Source organism: Cupressus sempervirens, chromosome 6, assembly GCF_028749045.1.
Source record: "Cupressus sempervirens isolate cs-2001-9-10 chromosome 6, ASM2874904v1, whole genome shotgun sequence".
NCBI classification, from domain to species: domain Eukaryota; kingdom Viridiplantae; phylum Streptophyta; class Pinopsida; order Cupressales; family Cupressaceae; genus Cupressus; species Cupressus sempervirens.
This window is the reverse complement of record NC_143123.1, coordinates 158,106,252-158,133,685: the sequence shown is the minus strand read 5'-3', so window position 1 is coordinate 158,133,685 and position 27,434 is coordinate 158,106,252. Positions and strand designations below refer to the sequence as shown.

Sequence of the window (27,434 nt, the reverse complement as noted above, 5' to 3'; positions counted from 1 at the left end):
GCTTCTAAAAAATCACCAATTTCATCATGAGAGAAAATTCAAGGGTTTGGAGACACTTGTATTGAACACATAATTAGAATGTGCACCTGAATTTTTTTGTATTGGGTTCTCTTCTTTGACTTCTTCATCCATCGTGGTATCTTCAATGTCTTTCTCCTTTGAAACATTGTTCAAGTCTCTAATTCTCTGTCTTCTCTCTCGTTGACGTTGTGCTTCATTCTCTTTAATTGCTACAATCTCCTCATCTGTTAGAACTCTTGCTTTCTTCTTTCTTCGTTGTTTTGATCCCATGTTTGCACCAGTTTTGAATTTGAATTAGTAGCCTGCAAATTGTATAAGAGGACAAGAAAATAGAATAAGTGTGACCAAATTTGGTGTTGCAAGTCAAAACTGTTGTTCAATCATTTCAATCATTGAAATTGGGTTGGTGGGGCAGCTTTTGGGACCCAACAGGTACATCAGAAACGGGTACCCGATTTCTTAAAAATCGGGCACCCCATTTTTTAAAACTCGGGTACCCATTTACAAATTGGGTACCCGATTTTTAAAAAATCGAGTGCCTAATTTTAAAAATGTCGGTATAACGGTTTAAAGATATTGGGCACCCAATTTTTGAATTACAAATCGGGTGCCCGATTCGTGAGACATGAATGGGAATTTGGCATGGCTCCTGACTTTTGCATGGGGTTTTGCCTTGGGGAAAGGCATGGCATAAGCTTGGTCCCACCAAGCTATGCCTTTGTACTCCTTTTTTTTTCTAAGGCATTTAATCGACAATTTCTGATATTGTCATAAATTTTTTATAGTCATTCCTATTGAATTTTTTGATGAGACAAAAACCCATTATAGGTCTTGCTGTTCTGATTTCAAAAATGTAAATTTTATAGTGTTATTATTTTATTTTCTATTTTTCCATTATTTATTAATCAAAACTATCCCCTAAACGTTAAAAAGTGACATTCACTAAAACTTTAATAACTTTTTTATTTTATAATTTTTCTTAAATTAATTTATATGTCATCAATCTACATACAATTCTTTTGATGTTAAATTTTTTTTTTTTGAAAAAAGTGAGATTTTGATCAAATTATGTGGTCCGTACACGAGAGGTTTTAAAATTTACCTTTATAGCCAATTAATAATTAATAATAAAATAATTATTTAATAAAAAATTAAGAAAAAATATTGTCATCAATCTTAGGTGTATTAGGTAACTCCCTTTAAAAGGATTTGCAAAAATTCATTTATTTGTGTCAAATTATGGTGTCCGTACACGAGCATGGTATGGTCCTGAAACAGGCATTTTGAAAAAGTGGTTTTTAAAGATCCATACCAAAAAAATAATCTATCATATGGGTGCACAAATAAATTACATATTCAAAAACTAGATTCCAAACACTAAAATTTTTATTTCTGGAGTTTTTTAATATTCAATCTCTAAATACCTCAAATTTTGACATCAATTGACAAAAAAATTCAAAAACAGGAAAAACACTTCCACTTTTTGGCCAAAAGTGAGACCCAACTTCTTGCACTGACCCACATAAATAGAGAGAAATGGAAAATAAACTTCAACAAAAAGAAAATCTAGTGACAAAATGCCTGTGCAGTAGCAGGGAGATTAGTGAATGAATGCAGGGAAGAAAATATGGGAGAAGATATAAAACTAAATTCTGCTGCATTTTGAGCCTATCATGCTCTCTGAATATGACCCGTGGATGTCCTCTGATGGTTTTAGGTAGATTCTAGAATTCTCAAAGAAGCTTCCAAAATGGAGCTCAAATTTTTTTTTGGTTATTTTTTAAGTCTACAAAATTATTTTAACCCTAGGAAAATTCAGAGCCCCCTAATAAGAAATTAGAAATGAGTACAAATAAATATATTTTAAAAATAAATCATTTTAAACATTAGAATTAGAAGATTGTCATTGCAAAAATTTAATAAGTGACTTCTACTGGAAACATTAGTTTCCTACCTATTATAAATAGGTAGGGACTAACAATGAATATCTAGAAGTATAGGTTATTTTGTGGGTTGGACTCCTCCTGAAGCTATGCTCAGAGAATGGGTTAACAAGAGCTGGACCCCTCATGGGGTCCGCCTTGATACCGTGCAAAACCTTACCAAAGATTTTTTAAAATTTCATTTCGCCAACCCGTCACAAGCAGAGGCAGTTTTCACCAACGGCCCTTGGTCTGTCCATTCTTCTCTGCTTGGTTTCCAAAAATAGCCCCGAGACTTTACTGTCTCGGATGATAAAAAGCTTAGGGTCCCTGTGTGGGTTGAGTTCCCAAGTTTACCTTTGCCATGTTGGCATTTCATTGAGTCCATTGCCCAAACCCTTGGCAAGGTTGTCACCAAGGAGCTTGAGAAATTCTTTAATGCTCGCCCTCAACGTCACGTTTGCATCGAAGTTGATCTTTCCAAGGATCTTCGTGATTTCGTGGAAATACAGATTGGGGCACAGACCTTCTCTCAGAAGGTGCTTTGCCTGAACCTACCTAACATCTGCTATAGACTAGAACACAAGATTTGAGATTTCCCCTTAGTTACCTCCAGGGAAAAACCCGCGCCTAAAGATGTGCCTACCAAACAAGCCGAAGGGAAAAAAGATGACTAGGTTTCTGTTGGACGCAAGGGTAAGGCTTCCTCGACCCCTTTGCAACCCAAGCAATCTTACACGGCGGTTGGTGCTGTTCCTCCTATTCCCACAGGATAGTCTTCACTAGCTAGCATGGGGACGCAGGGGGCTTCGATAGTCCCTCTTTCGAGGGGTTCGTAGGTTTCAAACCCTGCTAATGCACAGGGGTTCAAGGCCGCCACTAGGGCTTCTGCCTTGGTCGGGGCTCGCACTCCGTTTGCGGTCTCTTCCATTGTGCCACCAGCAACACGATGTTCTCGCAGTCCTCCTGGACGTGCGGAGGTACCAGAGATAAAGCGTCAGGTTGTAAGTTCAGAAGATTTTTTGCCTGACTTTCACCTGGCCCCTACCTTCTTGCAAAATAGCTACTCCTCTCTCGAGGATGAGGATGACATGGAAGAGTTTTCATGAACTGCCTTTCATGGAATGTTAGAGGTCTTACAGACCTCACTAGAAAGTACTATGTCTGGGATACCCATCATAGACTTGGTAATTTGGATTTTTTGTGTTTGCAAGAAGTTAAGATCTCTGGTTTCATGCTTGATGCTACTTGCCGTGTCATTTGGTTGGATGGCGTTATGTTTTCCTCACACCATGATGCTGACAGAGGTGGTGTAGTTACTCTCCTGTCACCTCACCTTCATTCTGCTATTATTTCACACGGTTTTGACCATGCGCATATAATTGTTTGGCTTTTACTTTCCATTAACAATCACTCTTTTGGTGTCATTAATGTTTATGCTTCCAATGACACTGTTAAAAGAGCCCAGTTGTGGGCCTAGCTAGCTAACAATTTGCCTCCAGCTACTTGGGTCATGGGTGGGGACTTCAATATGGTTGAAGTGGCATTTGACAAAGAAGGCATTCTATCTTTTCATTGGACAGCTAGGAAAAGAGCAACTTGGTACCACATGCGTAATAAATTGGGCCTATTTGATCCCAACACTAACCGCCGCCAGAGTAGTGGGGTCTAGCACACTTGGTCCAACTTTCGAGCTGGCCCAGATCGTATTTTAAAACATCTTGATCGTGCCATGATCTTTGCGCAATCTTTTTTCTCCTTTTCTGAAGATCGAGATCTGCTTATCATTCCTCTGTCAGATGTCACTTTATTTGACCACTATCCTATTTATTTTGGCATTACTTGGCAAATAGCTGTCCCCAAGGTGGCTACGTCTTAGTTTTACCTCAACACGCCAGTTCTGATGCATGCTTCCATCATCTCACATATCCTACGTGTTTGGAATTTAGAGCCATGTCCGCACTCTCACAGGGGATGGATTCAATGGTGGAATGATACCATTGCCAGAACTGCGTGATTCCTATGCATCTATGGGCGTCAAGTCATCATTTTCAGAAAAAGGGCTTATGCAACTAATAACCTTGCCCTCAGGAAAGCTTTTGAGGCTCTCACTCTTAACCCCTTTGATACGGATCTGCAAGTTCATCTTGCCAAGATTCATTATAACAAGCAAGTTGCTGACAACTATGCTGCCCATAGAGCTCAACTCAAGGCTCGTCTCCACTGGTTGAAGGTTGGAGACCAAGCCTCAAAGGAATTTTTTCAAGCTCTCTGAGCTCGTCATACCAAAGTTGGGATTCAGAAGCTCAAATAGGGCATGACTGTTCTGTCCAGTCTCTCCGACGTCCTGCAAGCGTTCATTCATCATTATGAGAATGTCTTCACTTCACCAAGAAATTTAGTTGCCTAGGAAGATGCTCTTCGAAAATGCATCTTTGTTACTCCCAACTGCCTTGCGGGGGATCAGCATGCTTTCTGTGAGCAAATTCTTTCCCTCGGCGATCTTAAAGAGGCTGCCTTTTCTATGGCAGATGACAAATCCCCTAGGTGTGATGGATTTCCCTGTGAGTTTTACAAGAACCTCTGGGAGCAAATTGGCCCTGATCTGCACAGAGTCTATCTTGAAGCATATCATTTTAAAAGCTTAGGAGCCATTATAAATAAAGGAAATATTAAATTCATACCTAAGGCTGGTGATCTGGAGGACATATGCAATTGGAGGCCCATCACCCTTCTTAATGTGGCTTATATGATAATTGCCAAGGCACTCTCTCTCAAAATTAGGCACATGCTGCCTCTAATTGTGCGGCTTGAGAAAACTGGCTTCATCAAGTCCAGATACATTCTTGATAACATTATTGATGTCTAGGAAGGGATGGAATGGGCTTGGAAGTCCAAACAGAAGGCTATCTTTCTGAAGATAGATTTTGCCAAAGCTTATGACCGCATTGAATGGCCCTTCATCCTAGCTATGCTCCAGGCCTTGGGATTTGGTCCCAACTTTATTCAATCCATGGAGATGCTTTTTGGTGATGCTAATGCTTTCATTACCATTAATAATTTGCAATCTGAGGCCTTTGGGCTCTTTTGCTCCATCAAGAAAGGTTGCCCCTTAGTGCTTTACGTTCTTGTTGCTGAAGGGTCTGGGTACCTACTTGCTCATTCTGTTTCCTCAGGTTTGGTTTGTGGCATTAACTTGCCTGATTCTACTTCCCAGCTTGTCAATGGGAATTTTGCTGATGATTCCTTCCTTACTCTCCTTGAGGAGGAGGAAAGCATCAACAATGCACTTTCTTGCCTGCAGACTTTTTGTCAAGCCTTTGGCTCTGCCATTCAATAGCATAAAACGCTTTGCTACCGCTAGTCTTTTTCGCTAGCACCACATTGGCTCAGACAGTTTGACTGGAAATGGGTCAATCAAGGTGAATTTTTTTGTTTTCTTGGCATCCCTTTTGCCTTTTAGACTTCTCCTTTGGAGCTTTGGAATGCTATCCTTGCTAAGATTGTGAAAAAGCTTGATTACTGAATTTCCAAGCCGCTCTCTCTTGCTGGTAAATTCTAGATTTGTTCTAAGATTCTGGCAGCCACCCATGTTTATTATTCTTCCTGTTGGGCTCCTTCCAAAGCTTCCTATCTTAAGTTGGAACACCTGCTCAAAGATTTCCTCTGGGCTTCTAGTTCCGATCACCATGGATTTCATAGAGTCGCTTGGGAATTTTGTTGCCTCCCTAAAGAATCTGGTGGCCTTGGTCTGCTTTCCACTCATAAACAAAGCCTTGCACTTTGTGCCTAGTGGATCATTCAAGCTATTATTGGAGACGAAGCTTGGAAGATTCTGGTTCACCATTGCATTTCTTCTGGCTTCCCTATTAACAAACTTGGGTGGAAGGGGATTGGTTTTCAAACCCTTCTCATCATGCACGATCCTATTGTCATACAGGGCTCATTTGTTATCAAGAGCATTTGGAAAGCCTAGGAGGCTATCAAGCCCTAGCTTCATTGGGCTAGGGATGACTTTCGTAATGGTCTCTCCTTGAATCAACAGAATATTTGGTGGTCTCCCCTGTTTGCCATTCATAGTAACCCTCTTGCTAAGACCCAAGGTGCAAGTGCTCTTCAGTTTTTCAAACGTGGCATAGGAACTGTCAAAGATCTCTTTTCCAAGGTCATTATGAGTTTCAGGACCTGGGAAGACATGTAGGTTCAGTACCATCTTGTCTGTGCAAATTGGCAGATTTTTGACCTATTGCTTTCCTCCATCCCTGTACATCTAGTGCATAAGGTTGGAAGTCAGTTTGGTCATCCTTGGTGGCATGATTGGAAGTGGTATCCTGACACTCCTTTTTCCAACTACAAGCCCAATAAGGGATACCGATGGCTTTTGCCCCATCTTTCGATGGTAGACATGCTCAACAAGAGATGACATTTGCAATCCTCGCTTTCTCAATGGAGAAAACGCTTCGATACCATTTGGTGCACTATTACTGAGCCCAAGATTGCACACTTTTCTTGGTGCCTTGCTTTCCAAGGTCTTCCCCTAGGGCCTCGGCTCAAGCACATAGGGGTTCCTGATCCCAGATGCCCCTTCTGTGGCCAGCTTGAGTCCTTTCTGCATATTTTTTGGTTTTGTAAATGTGCGCAAAATTACTGGCACTGGATTCATGATTTTTTCAAGCCCTTTAGGCCTGAACCATTTTCATGGCACATGATCCTACTGGGTGATTCCCCCAGAATTCCCAGAAAGTATTCCCAGATCTGGCATACATTTAGGATGGAAATTTTGTTTATTCTGTGGAAAGATAGAAATGTTGTTTTATTCACACACAACTTTTTGGATGTTAACATTGCAATGTACACTAAAGCTTGTATTTGTAACAATGTTATTATGCAGATATAGGTGCAAGCTAACAAAGTTTCCCTGGAAGTTGCTCACCTACAAGAGCTGCTCAACCACTGGGGCAATGCCCCTTGTACTCTGGCTCGAGTACCTCCAGATGCCTCGGCAGACACCATGACGCCTCGTGGCCGCCGGCAGCGGCGCCACTCCTCAGGCCACCACTCGCACACTCTGCACTCACAGGCCTCCCGCCATCGCTCTTCCAGTGGTGGGGCTGGTAGCTAGTGGCGCCACTCTGCCTCTCCACCCTGTGGTGGCTCTGGCTGGTCCCTGCCTCCTCCTCCTGGCACTTGGCGAGATACTGCTAGCAAATGGCCCTGCCTGGTGCTGGCGATTTCCCCTCCATGGCCTGAGGTCAAAGATGTAGAGGTTGCCACTGATCCCCCTGCTGCTGTAGCTCCTGATGATGGGTGGTCTGTGCCTAGAACGCTCCCCAATCCTAGAAATGATTGGGGTTTCAATGACAAAGATGATCCTATCCCCTCAGCTGTCACTGCTTTGGCAGCTTGAGGTTGCTTTATATGTTTTTTTTAATGAATAGTTGCTTCTTCCGATTGATGCCGTGTGTTTAGTTTTGGCTTTGGCTGCTTGAACTCTCTCGCAGGGTGATCGTGTATCCCTCAACCACTTTTTTGTGAATTGTATTCTAAGTATATTTTTTAATAGAACAGGACTATTCATCAAAAAAAAATAAAAATCTAGAAGTACAACTCGCAAAAATGCTAATTAATTTATCAATATATGTACATGAATGTTGTGTAAAAAATATATATGGTGACATTCAATCCATCCATATATAATAATAGGTATTTAAGTTAATAATAGATACCTAGGTGAAAAAATGAATTAGCTAAATTGGAAGTGTAAATTGGCTAAATTGAGAGTGAATATCCAAATATCATATGGCATAATCCAATGCATTGAATCGGATTTTGAAAGGTTAACTTGGTTTTCAGCCATGAAATTCTTAGTAATAGTTAGGCAATTTTAAAAGCAACTCTCTAAAGAATTGAAAGAGTCAATTAATAGAAGAAGAAAATAGGGCAAGACTCCCACAATAATCAAGCAAGCTCAGGTAAAAAAGAAATATCAAACTCATTAAAACAAAAATTGCACCAATTCATATCAATTAGTTACAAAGGTCTATTATTTTTTAAGCAAGTGATATATAGTCTTTCTTTCTTTCTTAAAAGAAGGCATAAAACTATCCCACATCAGAATAAATCAACCCTTGATAGTAAAAATATAATAATAATAATAATCTACAAGTTGTTATTATAATTTTATTAAATGAGATATGTGAACAAAGTAACATACAAAAATATCATTTTATCATTGGTAAAACAATTTGACCGTTTTATATTTTTTTTACTATTATACAGATTCCTAAATAAAGCCACATTCTAGATTCATTAGTCAAAGCTTGTGCAATTGCACAATTTATTATTGAAAATGCTTGTAGACACTTAGTATCATAAAATTTAGATCTAAGACCTACTACAGACACCCCAAATCCTTTTAACAGAAAAGCCATACAAAAATAACAATAATCTTTACTAAACAATAATCTGTTTATCTAATAAAAACCAATAATCTTTACTAAACTAGAGATGATAGAAGCCACTTCATTAGCTATTTGACTGGACTAGAATTTTTTTGTACTTGAATTCAAAATCTAAATAATGCCACCAAGAACTAGCAATTCATTTAAATCCAAAACTTTACAACCCTATGTGAGGTTCTCTTATTCATAAATCTGCATTAAAACAAAACTGAAATTATGGAGGAGTACCTTACCAAATCTGAAGTCATATCCTACCTAAGATGTGACCTCATTGTTGGCCATTATAATCTCCATAGAATTTGTGATATTCATAGCCCATGCCCCCACATTGACAACACTGGATTTCTTCTCAGATTTCATGGTTGTCATTCTAAACAGACTTATATGTGACACAATTTTTTCTTGCCTCTCAAAGGATAAATAAACAAAGTTTAAATGAAAAAACAAGGTCCACATCAACAAAGAGATGAAAACTTTATATTCTTCAACTAACTGAAATAGGGATACTTAAAAGAAATTAAATGATTGTGCGGCTTTGATATTTCCATTCCAGTCAAATTTGTCACAGCTCACTTTTCGACATACTAATTATTAGGACATGTTATGAGTTCGACTTTTAGACTATGTTTGACTATTTTATGACTCACCTTGACGTCAAATACATTATAGACTCTGATTAGACTTTTATTATCGATGTTATTAGATGGGCAATTTAATATATTTTTCATTATGATAGTCGATATTTGTTTGATCTTACGAGGTTGCGACATAATGGTTAAAATTTTTGTTGTATTTACATGTTATATCTTATGATGAATGTTTAAAATTCATATTATTTAAATGTAAAAGAGGTTATAAATTTCGATAAGAGATGTTGTATTAAAGATGTTATTTTATTTATCATGATGATGATAATATTGGCTCAATGGGTGATGTTGAGTTTGTGAGTGTGCAGGGGTTGGTATGAGATCGGCTAGAGCCAGCTTTAAACATTACACACTAAGGAAGAAATTAAGCCTGGAAAAGTAAGTCAAACTTTGACTATTTAACACTTTTGCACTAGGAACCAAGCCTTAGTGTGTGATGTTTAAGCCATTCAATCAACTGGTGTATGCACACACACATTTAATTTATTTTATTTCAAATAAGTCATTTTCTTTGATTTTACATCTAGTTCATTGTACATGTTTTTACATGTATAGAGCAATGAACAAAAATTAGCAGATTTGTCTATTGCTTTTAAATTGTTATAAGTTTGATTTTAAAAATAAAATAAAGGAATTTATTATTATTAAATAATTCACTAAAGTGGTAAATCCTTCATTATAATGGAACTGAAGTCAACAGTCCAAAATTGGTGAAGAGTAATTTAAAGCTAGCGAATGGGAGGGAACAACATTTTTTTTAACAATAATAATTTAATTTAAACAATAAACCAAAAAAAAAAAAAACTTCTCTTTAGAAAAATGATTATCATAGAAAGAACGACTTAAACATCACACACTAAGCTTAATTCCTAGACCAAAAGTGTTAAATAGTCAAAACTGGCTTTTTATTCCCAAGCTTACTTCTTCCTTAGTGTGTAATGTTTAAGGATGTAGAAGAATTGTTCAGCAGAAGGAGGGAAAGATTTTTTTTAAAGTTTGGAGAAGAAGATATGCAAAGGAGCAGGTGGACGGTAGTGGTGGTGGTGTTTGAGATTTGAGCTATGGAGTTGCAGTAGGAAGAAATAGCCATGGGTGAAATGTTGAATTGTGAAGGCCAACAGACACATGTTTTTTCCCTCCATATTATTTTGTTTCTTCAGCTGATCATTTGTGATCTATAAATGCTGATGGCATGTACTGTAAATGTAATTGGTTTTTTCATTTAATATAATTCCTTTGCTCTCAGTGTGAACGTAGCCACGATTTGTAGTGAACCATGATAAACTCCGTGTTTATGCGTTTTTGCTGTTCTGTATTTTCTTTTGCATTCTTGGTTAATTTACATGAAAGAGGAGAAAGCTCAAGAGACTTTTGTGTCTTCCACAAACATTCCAGGTTTTTATTTATTTATTGTTTTACGTTGAAAATCTGAGAAGTTATGTGATAGAGCCTACTGAGCATATATGGATTAGTTGTTTGTGTTGGTTGCTATTTGATTTTTATGGAAACAGTTCATTTAATCAGCAGATCTGAGATGAAATTTAACTCCGATATGTTTTCATTTCTTTTCTGCATACTTCTTTAAGTTTGATTTACCCCGAGTTAGTTGTATTTTATTATAATGGACAATGGAAATGGAAAAAAATGCTGAAGTGGACATGGAGTTAGGTATTTGGCTTATAGAATTCTGACGCTGTGTACAACTAAAGAGTTTTTCCTTCATTTCGATTTTCTATCTTTCGACTTAAGCATTAAATTTCTTAAATGCCTGGTTTGTTTTAATTTTCCGGTTATAATTCTAGAATTGAAACAAAGTGCCATATGTTTTTTTTTCGATTTCAGACTTTTCTTCTTTATATTCTTGGAAATCGATGCCTAAGAAACTACACTCTTCTCAAGCCGATTGGTAAGCAGTCACCAAGCTACCGTCATGGAAAAAAATAAACCCAGCTGTAGATTCCATGTTAATTCGATATTCCTGACTGTAAATCTAAAGCCAATTCTCCTGTTACGATATTTGCATTGAAAACTTAGATTCGTAAAAGACTTTACCACAACTCCCAAATTATAATGTTGATTTCTTATGTTTTCTTATACGCTGTTGTAGAGTATCAAGTCAATCACAGTATGATTTTAGAGCCGAATACTCCATTGTTTGTTGGAGATGTTTATTTTATATAATGCCAGATTTAGAATTAGATTAAACTTGCATCTATTGGTTAAAATTAAATAATCCTAATTGGGACTCAGATTTTTCCTGAATCGGTTAGATGCATCTTTGAGAATAATTGTTTTTCTACGGTTTGTTTTGTATCCATATTTGCTATCTCAGTCTTAAGTAATGAAAATATATGTATCCAGATTTGATGTCACAGTTTTAAGTAATGAAAATATATGTATCCATCTCTTCTGTTACTGATTCAAGAAATGAAAATATAAGTCGAGAAATAAATTTAAATTGTGTTAACTGGTAACAGGCTCAGCAGACAAACAAAAAAATCTCTTTAAAGTGAATGAAATCTGCATCCTTGTATTTCCTTAAAGTTGTATTTGTTTCTTTTGAACAAAAAAAAAATCTTATATGTTAAATTTTTGCTTTATTGAATGAAATCGTTCTAGAGAGAGATAAATTTTACTTTGTTTGGAGGGGTGCTGAATGTGGGATTAAAGGGGAGGGTAAATAAATTTGGAAATCTTTGATGATTTTTTCTTCTATTCTACATGTCAGTCTTTTACATATTACTGGTTTTGAAGCTTGGTTAATCTCACGAAAACATTCTTTGCATAAGTTTGAGATGTATAATTATATTTTATATTTTATTTTTCCTCTTCCAGATTCATTTGTACGTTTTCTACTAGGCATAAGTGTAAAGTAGAATTAGGCACTTGGCTGCACCAGATTCTTCCGATCCAATTGTGCCAAGTTGCTAGCCTTCTCATGCTAGGGTTGGGTAGTTCTTCTTAACCAAAGAACTTCGGGGAGCTAAACACTCCGTGTTGGGTAGTAAAAGTGCCTGAGTCACTCTTCCGTCCCATGATAACAGATGGATTGCACTTCGATGGCTTGGGGATTGAGCTACATGCAGATGGGCTAAAAAGTCCGATGGCATGTTTTGTTTTATACTTTTATGTTATTGCACAATTTATATCATATGATATACTGAAGTTATGCTTATGTTCAACATGCAAGTCGACATAGTTTGTTACATAAGATCGACATGTTTATGTATCAACATTTTATGCATTTGTGGTATAGACATGTGGTCAGATTTGTATTAGATTCAAACGACATTAATTATGTTCGAATTATAATATTTATGATGACATGTTTCATCTTTTTAACTTGTTTGAATGCCAAAGTAATTTAAAATCAACTTTGATGAAATGTGAACAAGTGCTTATGCATATGTAGTTGACATTTGACTTTTCAACTTTTTAGATTTAAATAGCTTTTACGGTTGTTTTGCGTATGTGGCAATGTTAGTGGATTTTGGTTCTTACAAAATTTGAGTAATTATGATGAAGTGTTAAAAGTAAAGCGATTATCAATAGTGAAAACAAATGATAACTAGGTAGTGTCCAAATTACAACTATATCACTCACACATTATCACCCACGATTTCGCTGTATCATTCTTTCAATTACAATCACTTCCACCACATACTCACTTATGAGCAATACTAAATTGATGGTAGCAGAAATAAATTGTTCTAGCCTCTATTGGCAATAGAATCATCACCTTACCCAGTCACATTGCAATGCACAGTAGACTCTTACAAAATTTGTAACAGAGAGAACATTATGGTTTGAGGTAAAGTTCGAAGGACCTAGACTTCTTCGATAATTTAAAGAAGAAATGATACTAAAGATTAGCATGTATGTATGCAAAATGTGGAACTACATGTTAGCCATGTGCATATAGTCTCTAGACAGGTGGCCTATTCACAATTTTTACCATTTTTTTTCTCAGAAATAAAAAATGACTACTAGAAAAAAATAATCATGGCCAATCATAAAATTTTAAAAATTACAAAAAAAATGTTTTAATAGAAATATTTCCAATGACAATAGGTTAGGAAATTTGGACACAGTTTTCAAAGTATGATTAATATAAGAAGCAAATGAAAGCTATAGCCTTCGCCTATAAATAGACGGGACTAATAAACCAAAAAAATTAATATAATGTATGTCACATCTCTATAAACCATCCAATACATAAAATACCTATCATTTAAACACTAAACATATAATTAAATCAAGTTTCTATTGATAAATGAGAGAAACACTCACTATATTTTAAAGGAATTATACATAACATTAAAACAAGGTTTCTATTCAAAAAGAAGTTTTAATATTTATGTGAAGCTTGTGAGAGAATTTAATATGCCTTTAGTGTTTGAATACGATTCCTAAGAATAAACAAGAGTTCTTTGTGAGCTCCCTGCCTTTTGGAGCAATAGAAACAAGCTATTTTTTCTTAAAACCTTGAAACTCCACATTTTATTTTGGTTTTGATGAATGATATGAGTAGAATCTATTAAAATACTAAATAGTAGAGGAATGGAAGAAAGTTGTATATTAGTTGGAATTTAATGGTAGGTGTGTTGGTGTTTTAACCCCAATTTTAAAACTTGGTAACTTGGTCCTCTTGATAACTTTTTTCATATTTTGCCCCTCACTGAAAAATGCTTTATGGAGTCTTGTTTCAAGAAGGCAATGTTAAGATTGATTGTTATAACAATGAACCAAGTGACACATGTGCCAAAACTTGAGATCGAGAAAATAGGTTCAGATGGTATGAAGCGATTATGAACCGCTTTGTACCTATTGAACATGGTTCAATGATTCAAAGTTTGAGTTTGAAGAGCCCAAGTTCTAACTTCATTTTTAGAGGCACGCCATTGTCAAATTGAAACTGTGAATTCAAAATATAGTTTCAATTTTTTAAATTTAGACTCGCAACCCCAAATGCATATTTTGAGGTTTAAGTGATCAATCCAACCTCAAGAGTTCAGATATCCAAAATAGAAGTGTTGTTCGTGTTCAGGTTCATAGTCCAAGTTAAATTTAAGAACTCATGGCTTTTGTTCAAAATATCTTCCATATTATACATTCCAGTTGCTAAGGGAAGTGACAGCTCTCTACTCCAACTTTGAAGTCAATACTTGATTTTTATTATACAATACAAAAGCCTTTGTACATAAGGTCATCTCATTTTGGTGACTTATAAATAAAGGTACAAGGCCCATTCACCATAGCCTAATAATCCACATAATAGCAGCATTCTCAATTGAGAAATCAATTCATCCTAAGGAATTGAGGCCCCGTTTGGTTGCTGGAATATGAGTGGAATAGGAAAACGAAATTAGAATATGTTTTATATTCGCTGTTTGGTAAGCTCAATCGGAATTGGGAATAAGAAGACATATTCCAATTTTGCCCCTAAAATGAGCATATGTCTATGCCAAAAAAAATCTGTTATTGGAATAGGCCATTTCCATTCCCATTCTGATTTTCCATTAATTTTTAAAAAATAAATTTTGGTTTAAAAATTAAAAAAAAAAAAAAAAAAAAAAAAAAAAAAAAATTTATTTTTTAATTATTTTTGAATTTTTAAATTTTTCTTTTACTTTTACTTTTTGAATTTTTTTTGTTTTTTGTTTTTTTGAATTTTTTTTATAACATTTTTAAAAATTATATCTATTTGTTTAAAAAAATGAAAATGAATTAACCAAAAAAAAAAAAAAAAAAAAAAATTTAGAAATTTAAAAAAAAAAAATACAAAACTTAACCTTATTCGTATTTCATTTTTGTACAACCAAACAATGGATTAACATATTCCCAGTCGAATTCCAAGTGCACCAAACATGATTGAAATTGCCCATTTCTATTCCCATTCTCCATTTCCATTCTCATTCCATTTTTCTATTCTAATTTTCTATTCCTATGCCAGCAACCAAACGGGGCTGAAGGAATGGACATAAACTGTATTGGCTTCATAAGATGCCGAGGGCACAAGATTCAAAATCAAAGTGGAATTCAATAGCATATAAAAGTGCATGAACCCAGCTGCTTAAGAGCTATTTGGTTTATATTTTTGAGTACCTTGACCATCGGGAGATATGATAGTTTTTCAAAGGATTGTTACAAACGATGTGATATCCCTTTGAAGGAGGAATCATCCCAATTGTGGGCTGATTCAGACGTGCAATCCGGCAATGAGTAAAGGATCTCGGGTGATATAGGTAGGGGTGTGCCTTTTTCAACAATATCCAAACTCGAGTTTGCTTTTCCCTCAAACCCAATGCATAAGATATGTTCGACAATGTATGCATAAGCCATAAAAAGAATGAAAGACAAGTGGAATACTCGTTTGAAGACGTTCAGATCAGCATGATACGTGCCTCAACACTATCGCATTATTGATGAACAAATAATGGCATGAACACCTCCTTCCTAAATAGTTGTGGTGGCAAAATAGTTCACTCGAGCTGTGGAATTGATATCCTTCCTATCGAACAACGGTTTAAAGTCTTATCTTGCAATTTTGGAGCATGATGCGGTTTGTGCGGGAACCTGTCCTGACTGAAAATTCATTGTTAAAGCCAGTCATGGTAAAAAGTTCTTCATAGATCAAATAAGACACTTCGGTCATTATATTCATGAGAAATATCAGAGAATTGTGATATTGCTATCAGAATTTAACTGTGTGATTTTGAGTCAAACTCATTAATCATATTTCATGAGTAGTAATTCAACATTAATCCATCTCTCATGAGAATAAATGGAACACTTAGCACTCATTGGATCTAGGTGATGCTCATAAGAATGAAGCATTGGAACTTTCCAGAAGGCCACGCATCCCAGTACCATATCTATTCAGAAGTAATATGAATTTGGAAACACCGAATATCATAGGAGGACGTCGCGAGTCTTGATGAGCCTGATATGTTGCTTGAAAGCGTCCACACTTCGTGCTTATGTCAAAAATCAGTATCTTCGCCAAGCCTTGTGCCATGCAAAATATAAAAGAGCTATTCACCTAATACCTCACCAAATCAAGGGAGCACATGTAATGAATTGAAACTGTTTGCTCAAGATAGAAAAAGACCCCGCAAGGATAACTTTGATTTGGAATGATAAGGTATTGTTAAAAAGAGAAATGCTTATCGGAGCCTAGTCAAACCAATCACACCCCATGTGTCATTTGATGTGGATATACTCGTGATATGCAAAGTTGAGTTCGTGCTCAATATGGGTGCAGAAATTATGGGTCAAAGAACACCTCAAATACACACAAGCGAAACAAGTTTGTTTCAGTGCATAACGAAGAGAGATGTACGAAAGATTCACTACCAGGCAAATTTCTCAAGAGCGGTATTGTGATCCTTGACAGTTATAAATAAAGTAGCGTGGGATAAAGATACAATGCACATGGACTATGCACATGGATGCATAGTTAGTTAGGTGCCATTTGTCCTATAATGTGTACGCATCTTCCTTTTAATCTGGGAAAAATCACTATTACCATTATAGCTTTAATGTTATAAAACATTAGGCTCGGTAAAGTTGAAAATGGGAAAAAGCTTTAGGAATTAGTTATTAAAACTGTGAAGACCACCCGTGAGCAAAAGGGGATAAATATGCAAAAGAAACGGGTTAAAGGGTTCATCTTTATTTTTTGGAGGCAGACTCTAGGCTGCACATGAGGGGAATGTAGAATGTATAGGTTTGGTAGTTCTTGATGGAGATCATATTGTGAACTCTTAACTAGTTTCATTTGTTATGCAAGTATTTTGGTTTTCCAACATTATACAGGAACATGATTATTTTTGGATGAAAAAGATTCTATAAATATATTTGATGACTGTGTGCTTTTTGTTTTGTGTTGTTTTAGGACTGAATTGACATTGAATAGTGGGATCTCTTTTGGATGTTGGATGCTTTTATTGTGCATAACTTAGATAATATATCTGTTTCATAGCTCTTTTGAATGATGACCGATAGGAAAGTTGCAAATTTCCTTTGTTTACCAAACATTCATTTTACTTTTTTGTAGTTTATTTGATAGTCCCCCTATCTAAGAATAGTGAGGGAAGCCTTTGCTTTCTAGTTAAAAGAATATTTTAAATTCATTCATTGTATATTCAATTGGGGAACTATACCCTACAAAATTCAGAGGACACTTACACAATTCCATTGCAATGCGATCTAACTGTTGGTCCTATTTTGTCTTCAAGTTTGGGTGTCTTTGAATCATTTTGTAAGCATTTTATGTGAAGACAAGTCTTTTTACCAAAAATATGCTAAATAGTAGCAATTTTAAAAAATAAATAAATTGACTAAGACATAAATACTTATTTTCAATTATGAGTGACTTGTTGGAAAAAATATGAAAAGATCAGACTAAAAAGGTCAAAATCACCAACAATGGTTTTTAGAATTTTTTACAGTGATGTAGCAATAAGAAAAGTAACATATGGTGTAATACAAGTATGGTCGACTATTATTATGAATGCTATTGTAGAGATGTATGAAAAGGATATTGAAACATAAACATAGAATGTGATTAGTTCAAATAAATAGATAGCATTTAAGATTTATTTTAGAAAAATAAAATAAAATAAATTTTTCTTGAAATTTTAAGTATTATGTTATTATTGTTGTGTAGGGTTTGTGTTTATTGTGGAAAACAAAATTTAAGAGCTTTTTTTCAAAGTTTGTCTGCCTGGCTATTATGGTTGAGTGGGGTTTCCACAAGTCTCATTCTTGCTGGAGCCTCTAGTTGTGATGGATCTTCTCTCGAGGCGCAGTCACAGGAGAAGGAACCATTTTATGTTAGCGAGTGCCAAAAGTTAAATAAAGTTAATGGTTGCTTTCCATGTAGCCAGGATCAACTTGTGCTGGTTATTCCTCCAGAAGCAGTAATGGAGGATGTGGACTATTTGGCCACACATGCATTGATATGTAAGTTTCTTGGTATTCAGATTTCCCTGGCAGCTCTGGAAGCTTGGATTCGTTGTTCATGGCAGGTGGAAGGTGATATGGACATTATGTTGGCTGGGAATGGCTACTTTTTGGTGAATTTCTCTTGCATGTCAGATCGAAATTGGGTCTTTGAGGGAGGCCCATATTTTTATGATAGAGTAGGTCTTTTTGTCAAACCTTGGCATCTGGGGTTCAATTCTGTTAAGGATCTTCCTTCGAGAGTTCCTGTTTGGGTCTGATTGCCATGACTTCCTTTGGAGTTCTGGCATGAGGATATCTTGCGACAGATTGCCGCTGTGCTCAGCAAGCCGACTGCTATAGCCCACCAATCTCTGGACAAAAAGGTTATTTCCTATACCCATATTTGTGTTGAAATTGATTTAAATAATCCTTTGCTAGATTCTCTAGAAATTTGTCTTGGTTCTTCTTCTTGGATCCAAGAGCTAGACTATGAATCTATTCCCTTTCGTTGCCACCTTTGTCATGTGTATGGTCATTTATAGTGTCAATGCCCTCAAGCCTCCAAAGGCAATGGTACCCCAGTTGGGTTTTCTGGCCCAAGGATGGCTAATGATGGAAAAGGGGAATGGTCAAAATGTTAGTGGAAAAGGAAATGCTCAGTTTGATAGTGCAGGTAAAGGGAAAGCTCATATGAATACTTCAAGTCAGGGGCCAGGGCCATCCAGTTCTACTAGTCCTGATAAGGATGGTTTTATCCAGGCTCGAAATCGTGCTAAGGGGCGGGGTAAAAAATGATCTCATCTAGATCGGCAAGTGGACTTAGGGTTTAATCATTTTGAGGTTCTTGACAATATGGTTACAGAAGAAGGTATTCCTGCAGAGGCTCAGGGTGTAGCTACTGGTTTAGAGGGGAGGAATTATACTCTGAGTGGAAACCAGGATGTTGTACTTCATCATATGTCGGAGACTTCTATTGGCCTTGAGTCTGATGCCCTTGTGGTTTCTCTTGCTCCATAGGAAAGGACGATGTTCTTCTGGCAGATTTGGTTAAAGATGTGTTTGCCTCTGGTAAAGGAAAGGGATCTTCTCTTGCTTGGGCCTGATGCAAAGACCATTTAAGAAAGTTTCTTTTACTACTCCCTCAAGAGTTGGGCGAAATTAGGATAGGGAAAAAATTAAACTTATAGGAGATTTATTGGTAGAGTCTGGGGTTGTCAAGACCTTGGATGAGCATTTTCCCCACTCTACTCAATGATTATTCTCTCATGGAATGTGAGGGGGTTGAATAGCATCCCTAGACAAAAAGCTATTCACTATCTTGTGGTTAAGCATTCTTTGGATATCCTTTGTATCTAGGAGACCAAGCTTTCAGTCGACTCCATGTTTAGATGTGCTCCTAACATTTGGTTTCTAGGCCAATGTTAGTGTATTGGTGCTTTGGGAAGCTCTGGTGGTCTTGCCATCAGCTGGGATCCTAGGAAAGTTACGCCACTTTACTGGGTCTCTTGCCTCTTGACTCTTTCAATGGTTGCTTCCTCTCTAGAGACTGGCAAGATGATTCTTGTTACTAATGTGTATGCTCCTATTGATCTCCCTGGCAAGTCTAAGCTTTGGGATCATATTAAGCATGTCAGAAGTTGTCATCCTTTCTTGCCTTGGATTGTGGCTGGAGACTTCAACTCTGTTCTCAGTTTAGAGGAAAAGCGAGGTGGGCTAGCTTGCTTGGGTCCTTCTTCTCAGCTTCTTCGACATAATATTGATCTTGTACATCTCTCTGATGTCAAACCTCTCAATGGGCTCTTTACTTGGAACAATCAAAGAGTTGGAAATGATGCTATCTCAGAACGCTTGGATAGGTTCCTTGTTTCCTGCTTTTGGAATTCTGGTTCTCTTTCGCTCTCTTTTGAAATTCTTGATTGGAGAGGTTCTGACCACTAAACTATTAAGCTCATAGCTAGTTATGTTGCTGTCCCTAAGAACCCTCCCTTTAAGTTCTAGCTGATGTGGCTTTGAGACTTTTCTCTTCATGACTTAATGGCTCACTGGTGGAGACAGGGAGGCCCTGCCTATGGCACTGCTATGTTCTCCTTCTCTAAAAAACTTCAATTTGTTAAAAGGAAGTTGAAGCATTGGAATAGGAATTGTTTTGGTAATCTCCATATTATGAAGAAGAGGGATCAGGATCATCTTGATGTTATTACTAGGCAGATTCGAGATCTAGGTTTTTCAGAAGCTCTTGGCATTGTAGAATCCCGAGCTTCTGTTGATTTAGCTGAGTGGGATCTTAGAGAAGAAATCTATTGGAAACAGAAGGCTCGAGTTGATTGGCTTTAGGAAGGGGACAAGAACACTACATTTTTCCATAAATATGTGTAGGCTCGACGTAACAGGAGTTACATTTCTTCTCTTGTTACTTCTAATGGGATGCGTCTGACTTCTTCTCAAGCTATTTCCAGGGAAGCTATTCAGTTTTACTCTGCTCTTTTTTTAGATGATTTACCACCAACAGAGATTGAGGATATTACTATCTTGTCTTGTATTCCCTCTGTTGTGACCAGGGAGATGAATGATTCTCTTATGAGGCCAATTAGTATGTCGGAATCGGAGGGGGTGGTCTTCAGCTTGCGGAAGGGCAAAGCTCTGGGACCGGATGGTTTCCCTGTTGAATTCTTTCAAGAATTTTGGGATATTATCAATCATGACCTTTTGGATGTGGTTCAGGAGTCCTTTTCCAACAAAGAAATGCTTCGGGCCTTGAATGCTACTTTCTTAGTCCTTATTCTGAAGAAGGAAGAGGCTAATCAGCTGGACTTTTTTAGGCCCATTGCTCTTTGTAATGTGGTCTATAAAATCATCACTAAGCTCCTAGTAGAGAGGCTTAAATTTTTCCTTCCTATGGTTATCTCTGAGGAACAAGGGGGTTTTGTGGCAAGAAAACAAATTTTGGATGGGGTGGTTATTACTTTTGAAGCTATTCACTCTATGTCTACTTCCAGGGAACACACTATGTTTATTAAGCTTCATATGGCTAAGGCTTATAACAGAGTCAATTGGGATTTCTTGCAGAAAGTTCTTCTTGCTTTTGGCTTCAGTCAAGATTGGGTTAGATGGGTTCTTAGCTGTGTTACTACTCCTTCCTTCTCGATCCTTCTCAATGGTGAATTGACAGAGCTTTTTGGGGCTTCTAGAGGTCTTCATCAGGGAGATCCCATCTTGCCTTATTTGTTTATCATTATGGCTGAGGGACTTGGTAGACTTATCAAGTTTCATGTTTCTCAAAATTTGATTCAAAGATGGCAATGGGGAAATGGTTTGCCTTCTCTTTCTCACCTTTAGTTTGTTGAGGATATTGCCCTTGTTGGGAGAGTTCGGATTCAGGAAGCTAAAGCCTTTCGGCTCACCTTGGATACTTATTTGGCTATCTTTGGGCAAAAAATTAATGACCACAAGTCCTCTATTTTTTTCTTCAACACTCCTAAGCCGATCCAGTGGAGGATTGCTAATATCTTGAGATTTCAGATTGCGTCTCTCCCTCTGACTATCTTGGGGGTCCCTATTGTGGTGGGTAGACAGCCTAGGCTTTTTTGGCAAAGCTTTCTTGACAAACTTTGACAAAGGGTCAATAATTGGACTCACAGGTGGCTCTCTACTATTGGTAGGGTGACACTCCTTCAATTTGTAATTCAAGCTCTTCCCATATACAAAAGCATGGTTCAGGCTGCCCCGATGTATTTTCTTAAAGAATTTGATGCCCTCTCTGGCCAATTTCTTTGGAGTGACAATTTGCAACATACCAAATGGAGCCTCATCAATTGGGATATTGTTTGTCAGCCAAAAAAGGAAGGAGGCCTTGGCCTTCGGTCAGCTATCTTGTGTAGTCAAGCTCTTGCTGCCAAGCTCTATTGGTGTTGGTGTACTAGTCAGTCTCAGCTTTGGGCCCATATCTTGTCACATGAGTATTTACTTGGTGTTGAACCTTTAGAAGTTTCCAAGTTTTTTGTTGAGGGAAGAGGCTCTATGGTGTGGAATACCCTCAAGATTGGTGCTCACCTGGTGAAGTGAAATTAATTTTGGATCTGCAATAGAGGCACTGAGGCTCTATTTTGGATTGATTCTTGGAATGGGCATCCTCCTCTCCTTTCCTCTCATCCTCACTTGCACGATCTTTGTAATTCTTTCCTTTCTACTGGATGGAATAGGGTGGCTCATTATAAGGAGGCTTTTAACCTGGGCCTTGCTGTGGGTTATAGATGGAAGAATTCTTTTGATTGGCCTCTGGGTGGCTCACTGGGAGATCGGCTAGAACTATCTTAGATATTGGCTTCTAGGGAGTGCAGCTCATTGTAGGAACCTGACATTTTGGCTTGGGGAGGTGCTTCTTCTGGCAAGTATTTTGTTTCTTCTGGGTACCTTGCGCTGAAAAAGCAACTTTTTGGTGAGGTGGAGGTCTCTTGGTGGAAGCAAGTTTGGAATAGTTTTTCATGGCCTAAGCGTAACTTTTTCCTCTAGATTTTGGTTTACAATCATTGTCTCACTTGGGATAATCTCTACAAGCGCGGCTTCCAAGGGCCTTCCATCTGTGTTCTCTGCTACAATAGTGAAGAGACTGTATCTCACCTTTTTTTTCCAGTGCCCCTTTACCAAACAGATTTGGCACCTCTGGTGGAGTGTGTGGGGATGCACGTGCTGGCATGTGTCCTCTTTGCCTGAATTCTAGGACCGTTTGGGCCATTTCCCTTCCAAGACTTCTTTTCTTCAAGTTGCTTGGACTATCAGCCCTTCCCTTATTTTATAGCATGTTTGGCTTGAGAGGAATAGAAGGATCTTTCATGATTTGCAATTTGAGATCAGGCACCTGGGGGAGAGAATTATTAATTCTCTTCAGGAAACACTCCTTGCTAAATGTGACATCAGTGGGGGTTTGGATCCTATTGATGCTGGTATTTACTCTCGCCTCTCATTTCCTCTTCAGGGTTTCTCTCCCTCGATCCCGCACACCCGTGCTGGAAATAGAGCTAAGCAACACCCTCAGCGTGTTAATCGTCAGGGACATTGGTCTCCTCCTAAGGTGAGAACTCTTATAATCAACACTGATGGTTCTTCTCGGGGAAATCTTGGTCTGGCTGGTATTGGGGGAGTTGGGCGTGATAGTTCTAGTGATATCCAATTTTTGTTTTCTATATACAAGGGTCATCATGCTAATAACCTCATGGAAGCCCTGGCTATCTTGGTTGTAGTGGAACAATGTTGTCTATGTGGCTGGAAAAGAATCATCTATGAGACTGACTCATAGGTGGTTGTGAACTTATTGCATAATAGGAACCTTGTGCATGTGGATTGGCATTTGGCTCTGGTTATTCAACCGATCATTCATTTATGCAATTCTCTAGATTTTGTGTCCTTTATGCATATCCCTTGTGAGTGGAACGGTGTGGCTGATTGTCTGGCTAAATGGGCCTCTAAGCAGGGGCCAACTTGGAACATTCTTGATCCTAGGATGCTTCCCCTTGATTTATCTCAGATGCTGGATCAACTTGTGGACTAGGATAAAGCTATGTAGTTCTCTTTGTTTGTTGTGTTTTTCATCTCTCTTTGATATTCAATAAAATTTTTACCCCTCTTTTTAAAAAAAAAATTTCTTGAAGGATTAGTGTTTAAAAATGCAAATTTTAAGATAGAATATAAGTTTTTGTTGTGAAATTGATTCATTTAAATATAAAAATCCACAAAAGAAATTCACAAGTACTTTTTCTCATGACAATCATTTATTTACTTCCTTTACTTCCTCAAAAAAATTGATTTCTTTTTTAAAATTTTTTTTTGATTTCCTATTTGATACATTAGTTGAATGCATTTCTATTACTTTGAACCATGAACTATTAATACATTATATCATTCAATAATTACTATTTTAATTAATCTATATTAATCTATTATTCCTAGATCATAATAATAGAAATCCCTCAAATAAATGTACAATATAAACCACTAGAAGACAACTCTATTTAACAATAAATAAATCACGATGCATTTTCCATCACAACAAATGGTATAAAAAATAAACTCTAATGATTTCTATTTCTTAAGAATCCATGATGAGCATCTAGTGTCTATGGAATGGTCAGCAACACCCACAAAATGGATAAGCATTCGATAGTGCCACATGCTAAGAGTTATCAGTCTGTACCATATTTTTTCCATCGATTTTCCCTATTTGCAATAAATACACCTATATCCTTATTATCCATTTTCACCAATCTTTGTTATTATTTTTCTATTATTATTTTCTAGAAAAACAAATAAACCCCAACAAAATTGTTTTAGCCAATTAGAAAGTAGGTTTACTTTAGAATATGATAATTGATTATAAAAAAATGAAATAGGCTGGGGTCAAACAAAAACATTAACTTAAAGCCATTTGATAAATTATCATACAAGAATATTGTAGAGAAGAAATATTCATTTAAATATGAAGACTATAATATAAGAAGCTAGGCTGATATCAAGAAGATTGTAAACTAGCAATCACACCTTCATGTGCAATAGGTACGCAATAATTATGTGTAATACAAAAAGTTTAATATTTTTTTAATTCAATCTTGAGTCTTTTACAATTTCACAAATCCTTTTTTATCTATGATGTACATTTTTATTTGCAAATCCAAATCAATAATCAATGAATAAAATGGAATTGTAAAAGTGTTAGAACTATTGTTTCCATAAAGTTTCATACTAATTACAATAGATGGAAATCTTAAATTTGACTCTATTCTATAGAATTGCTCTGGCACTATTCAGTTTATCTCTTGGTATTTACTCATATACTATTTATGAAGCTAACGAAATCAGTTACAACAAGCAATAACAATATCATAAGTAGTTGTCTACTTTTTCTAGATAAAGTGAAGTCTTCTTAGGTTCATGTTAATTACCAAAAATAAATTTGAAAAAATATATATTTAAAATTGAAAACAATTGTAAATCGTACAATAAAAAATATCAAAGAAAGATCCTCTCTAAAATCTGAATACACATGACATAACATTTTCCCTTATAATTAAATATCATGAATATTAATCTTATCAATCAATATATTTGATTATCTTTCATATTTATTTATTATTAATAAATATACCAATAAAAATATAAGAAATATATCTATACAAATTTATCATAAAGATTAAAATTGTAACAAGACACTGTTTCAAACAATGTTGATATAAATTCAACTAAAACCAGTGATAAAAAATTGTTGAAATCCTAACTAGCCATGTTTGTTAGGTGATTGTTGTCTCTCTTTCCACCTTGAGAATATTAGGCAAAAATAAAGAGTTTCTTATTTAAGTATGACAAATCAAGTCAAATCTGACAAGTAGCCATTTTTGAGAGGGTGCTCTTTTATTAAAAAAAAAGTAATTATAATAACATCCCACTATTATCTTGTTCTTGGACTACATAAGAAGCATATGAGTTTTTTTTAATCCTTTATTTGTTCACACATACAATTCACACCCAACTAACCCTAGTTTTATTAAATGTGTGGAAATTTTAGGAAAGAAGAATGGAAGATTGTTAAGAGAAAGGTTTTTTCAGAGGGCCTCATTGGGTTTCTTCTATTAGGGTCATCTCAAATATTGAACATTATCATTAAATAAAGACAATGAAATAAAGTTATTTCTTAAGGCTGTATGCCTTTTTAGATTTGTAGAAATGTGGTTGTGTTCCATTATGACTATATCCTATTATTGGAATTTATTATTTGCACTTTTCCAATATGAATATTGCTATTATATTATATTATATAAGATCAATGAGATTAAATTTCATTTCATTTCATTTATTTGTGAAAATTGTCGAGCTAACCATGTGACCAGATTCTATAAATCCAAATTTAAGATGTTATAATTATTAGAGTATATTGTGTGACTTAGATATCTTTGTTCAAATTATTCTAGATACTATTTTGGCTAGACAATTTTATTTCTAGATTATGAATGAGAAATAAATAATATAATACAATAGCTAAACTTTGGCTAAGAAATGAAACATACAACAATTTCATTTTGGACCACTTAAACATCACACACTAAGCTTCATTCCAAGACTAAAATTTTTAAATAGTTAAAGTTGACTTATTTTTTCCAAACATAATTTTCTCCTTAGTGTGTGATGTTTAAGAGTCCATTATGTATTTCCTCTCCTAAATTTTTTAATTATTGTATGTAGTATGTACTTGAATTTTTTTCTCTTTTTTCTTGTCTTCTACTTCTCTATACTTTTCACCATTGTTTCTTAGAGAGAATCTTGGAGTAATGTCTGGCAGTGGAGGAACATGATTTCTAGTAACATATTTTTTTTCTTTCAAAATTCTTCTTTTTTGATTCTTCTACCATTGTTTCTTGGAGGGTAGTAATTGAGAGCTCTTCTTATTTCTTAGGGGGTAGGAATTGAGAACTCTTCTTGTTTTTTAGAGAGTAGTAATTGATTCAGCTTGGTCATGGATTGTGTCGACTCAACAGCCAACAACACATTCAAGAATTTAGTACAAACAACACATGTGGACAGAGTAAACAAGCATGGAATCTAAATTGGTCATAACAGGAGTAGAAGTGAGTAAATGTATCTACTCACCAACCGATAGTTGGTGTATGACATGTCAATGGTGCCATAAAGGTGACTTAATACTATTAATGATGCTATGTTTCCTCCAAAAAAAGAAGAAAATACGTGTATGTATGTGATGAATTACATGGTCATCCAAGGGCTCTTAAGAATTCTAGACCTTTGATTGAAACATTTGCAAGGCCTCTTTCATATAGAAAATACTAGCAATCACACCTTAGTGTGCAATAGGTATGCTAAAAAGTTATGGGGAAGAAAAGAGAGGGATATTTCTCTCTATCCTATTTTTATGTCTATATTTTTTCTATTTATATGTTATCTTTATTCTATAATTACACTTAATGTATATTATCAAATATACATACATACATACATACATACATACATATATATAATATTGTTACAGAATTATTAATTTAATAATAATTTTAAAATATATTGATAATTTCTAATATGCTAAATTAAATTGTCATATATAACTTATTTTGATATTTAATTTTAGTGGATGGTATAATCAAGAAACATGTCATTTTTACTAAGTGAGCTCAACCAATTAAATTATAACTCTTTCCTTCTTTACTTTCTATTTTCTATTAGCTTTAATTTTCTACATAAATATTTCCTTCTTTATTGTTTGGCTTTCTATTAACTTTCATTTTCTACATAATTCTTTCCTTCTTACTCTTTTTTGTTTTTTTTTTCTATCAACTCTTATTTATGTACATAAAATCATTGAATAACAAAAATAACAAGTTAACATATATTGTAATAAATATAATTATATATCTATACTATTTAATAAATCATAATAA

At 35.8% G+C, this 27,434-nt stretch overlaps 1 protein-coding gene across 1 annotated transcript; it reads left to right on the top strand.

The window, feature by feature from the left end:
* The first annotated feature begins 4,818 nt into the window (after positions 1-4,818).
* On the top strand, positions 4,819-5,283 carry LOC149551731 (secreted RxLR effector protein 78-like). Its single transcript, XM_089790131.1, has one exon. The coding sequence runs from the start codon at positions 4,819-4,821 to the stop codon at positions 5,281-5,283; it is 465 nt and encodes a 154-aa protein (XP_089646257.1).
* Positions 5,284-27,434: the final 22,151 nt, after the last annotated feature.

Excerpts from the sequence above, each read along its gene's own strand:
- LOC149551731 (XM_089790131.1), top strand. The coding sequence starts at position 4,819 with ATGGAATGGGCTTGGAAGTCCAAACAGAAGGCTATCTTTCTGAAGATA.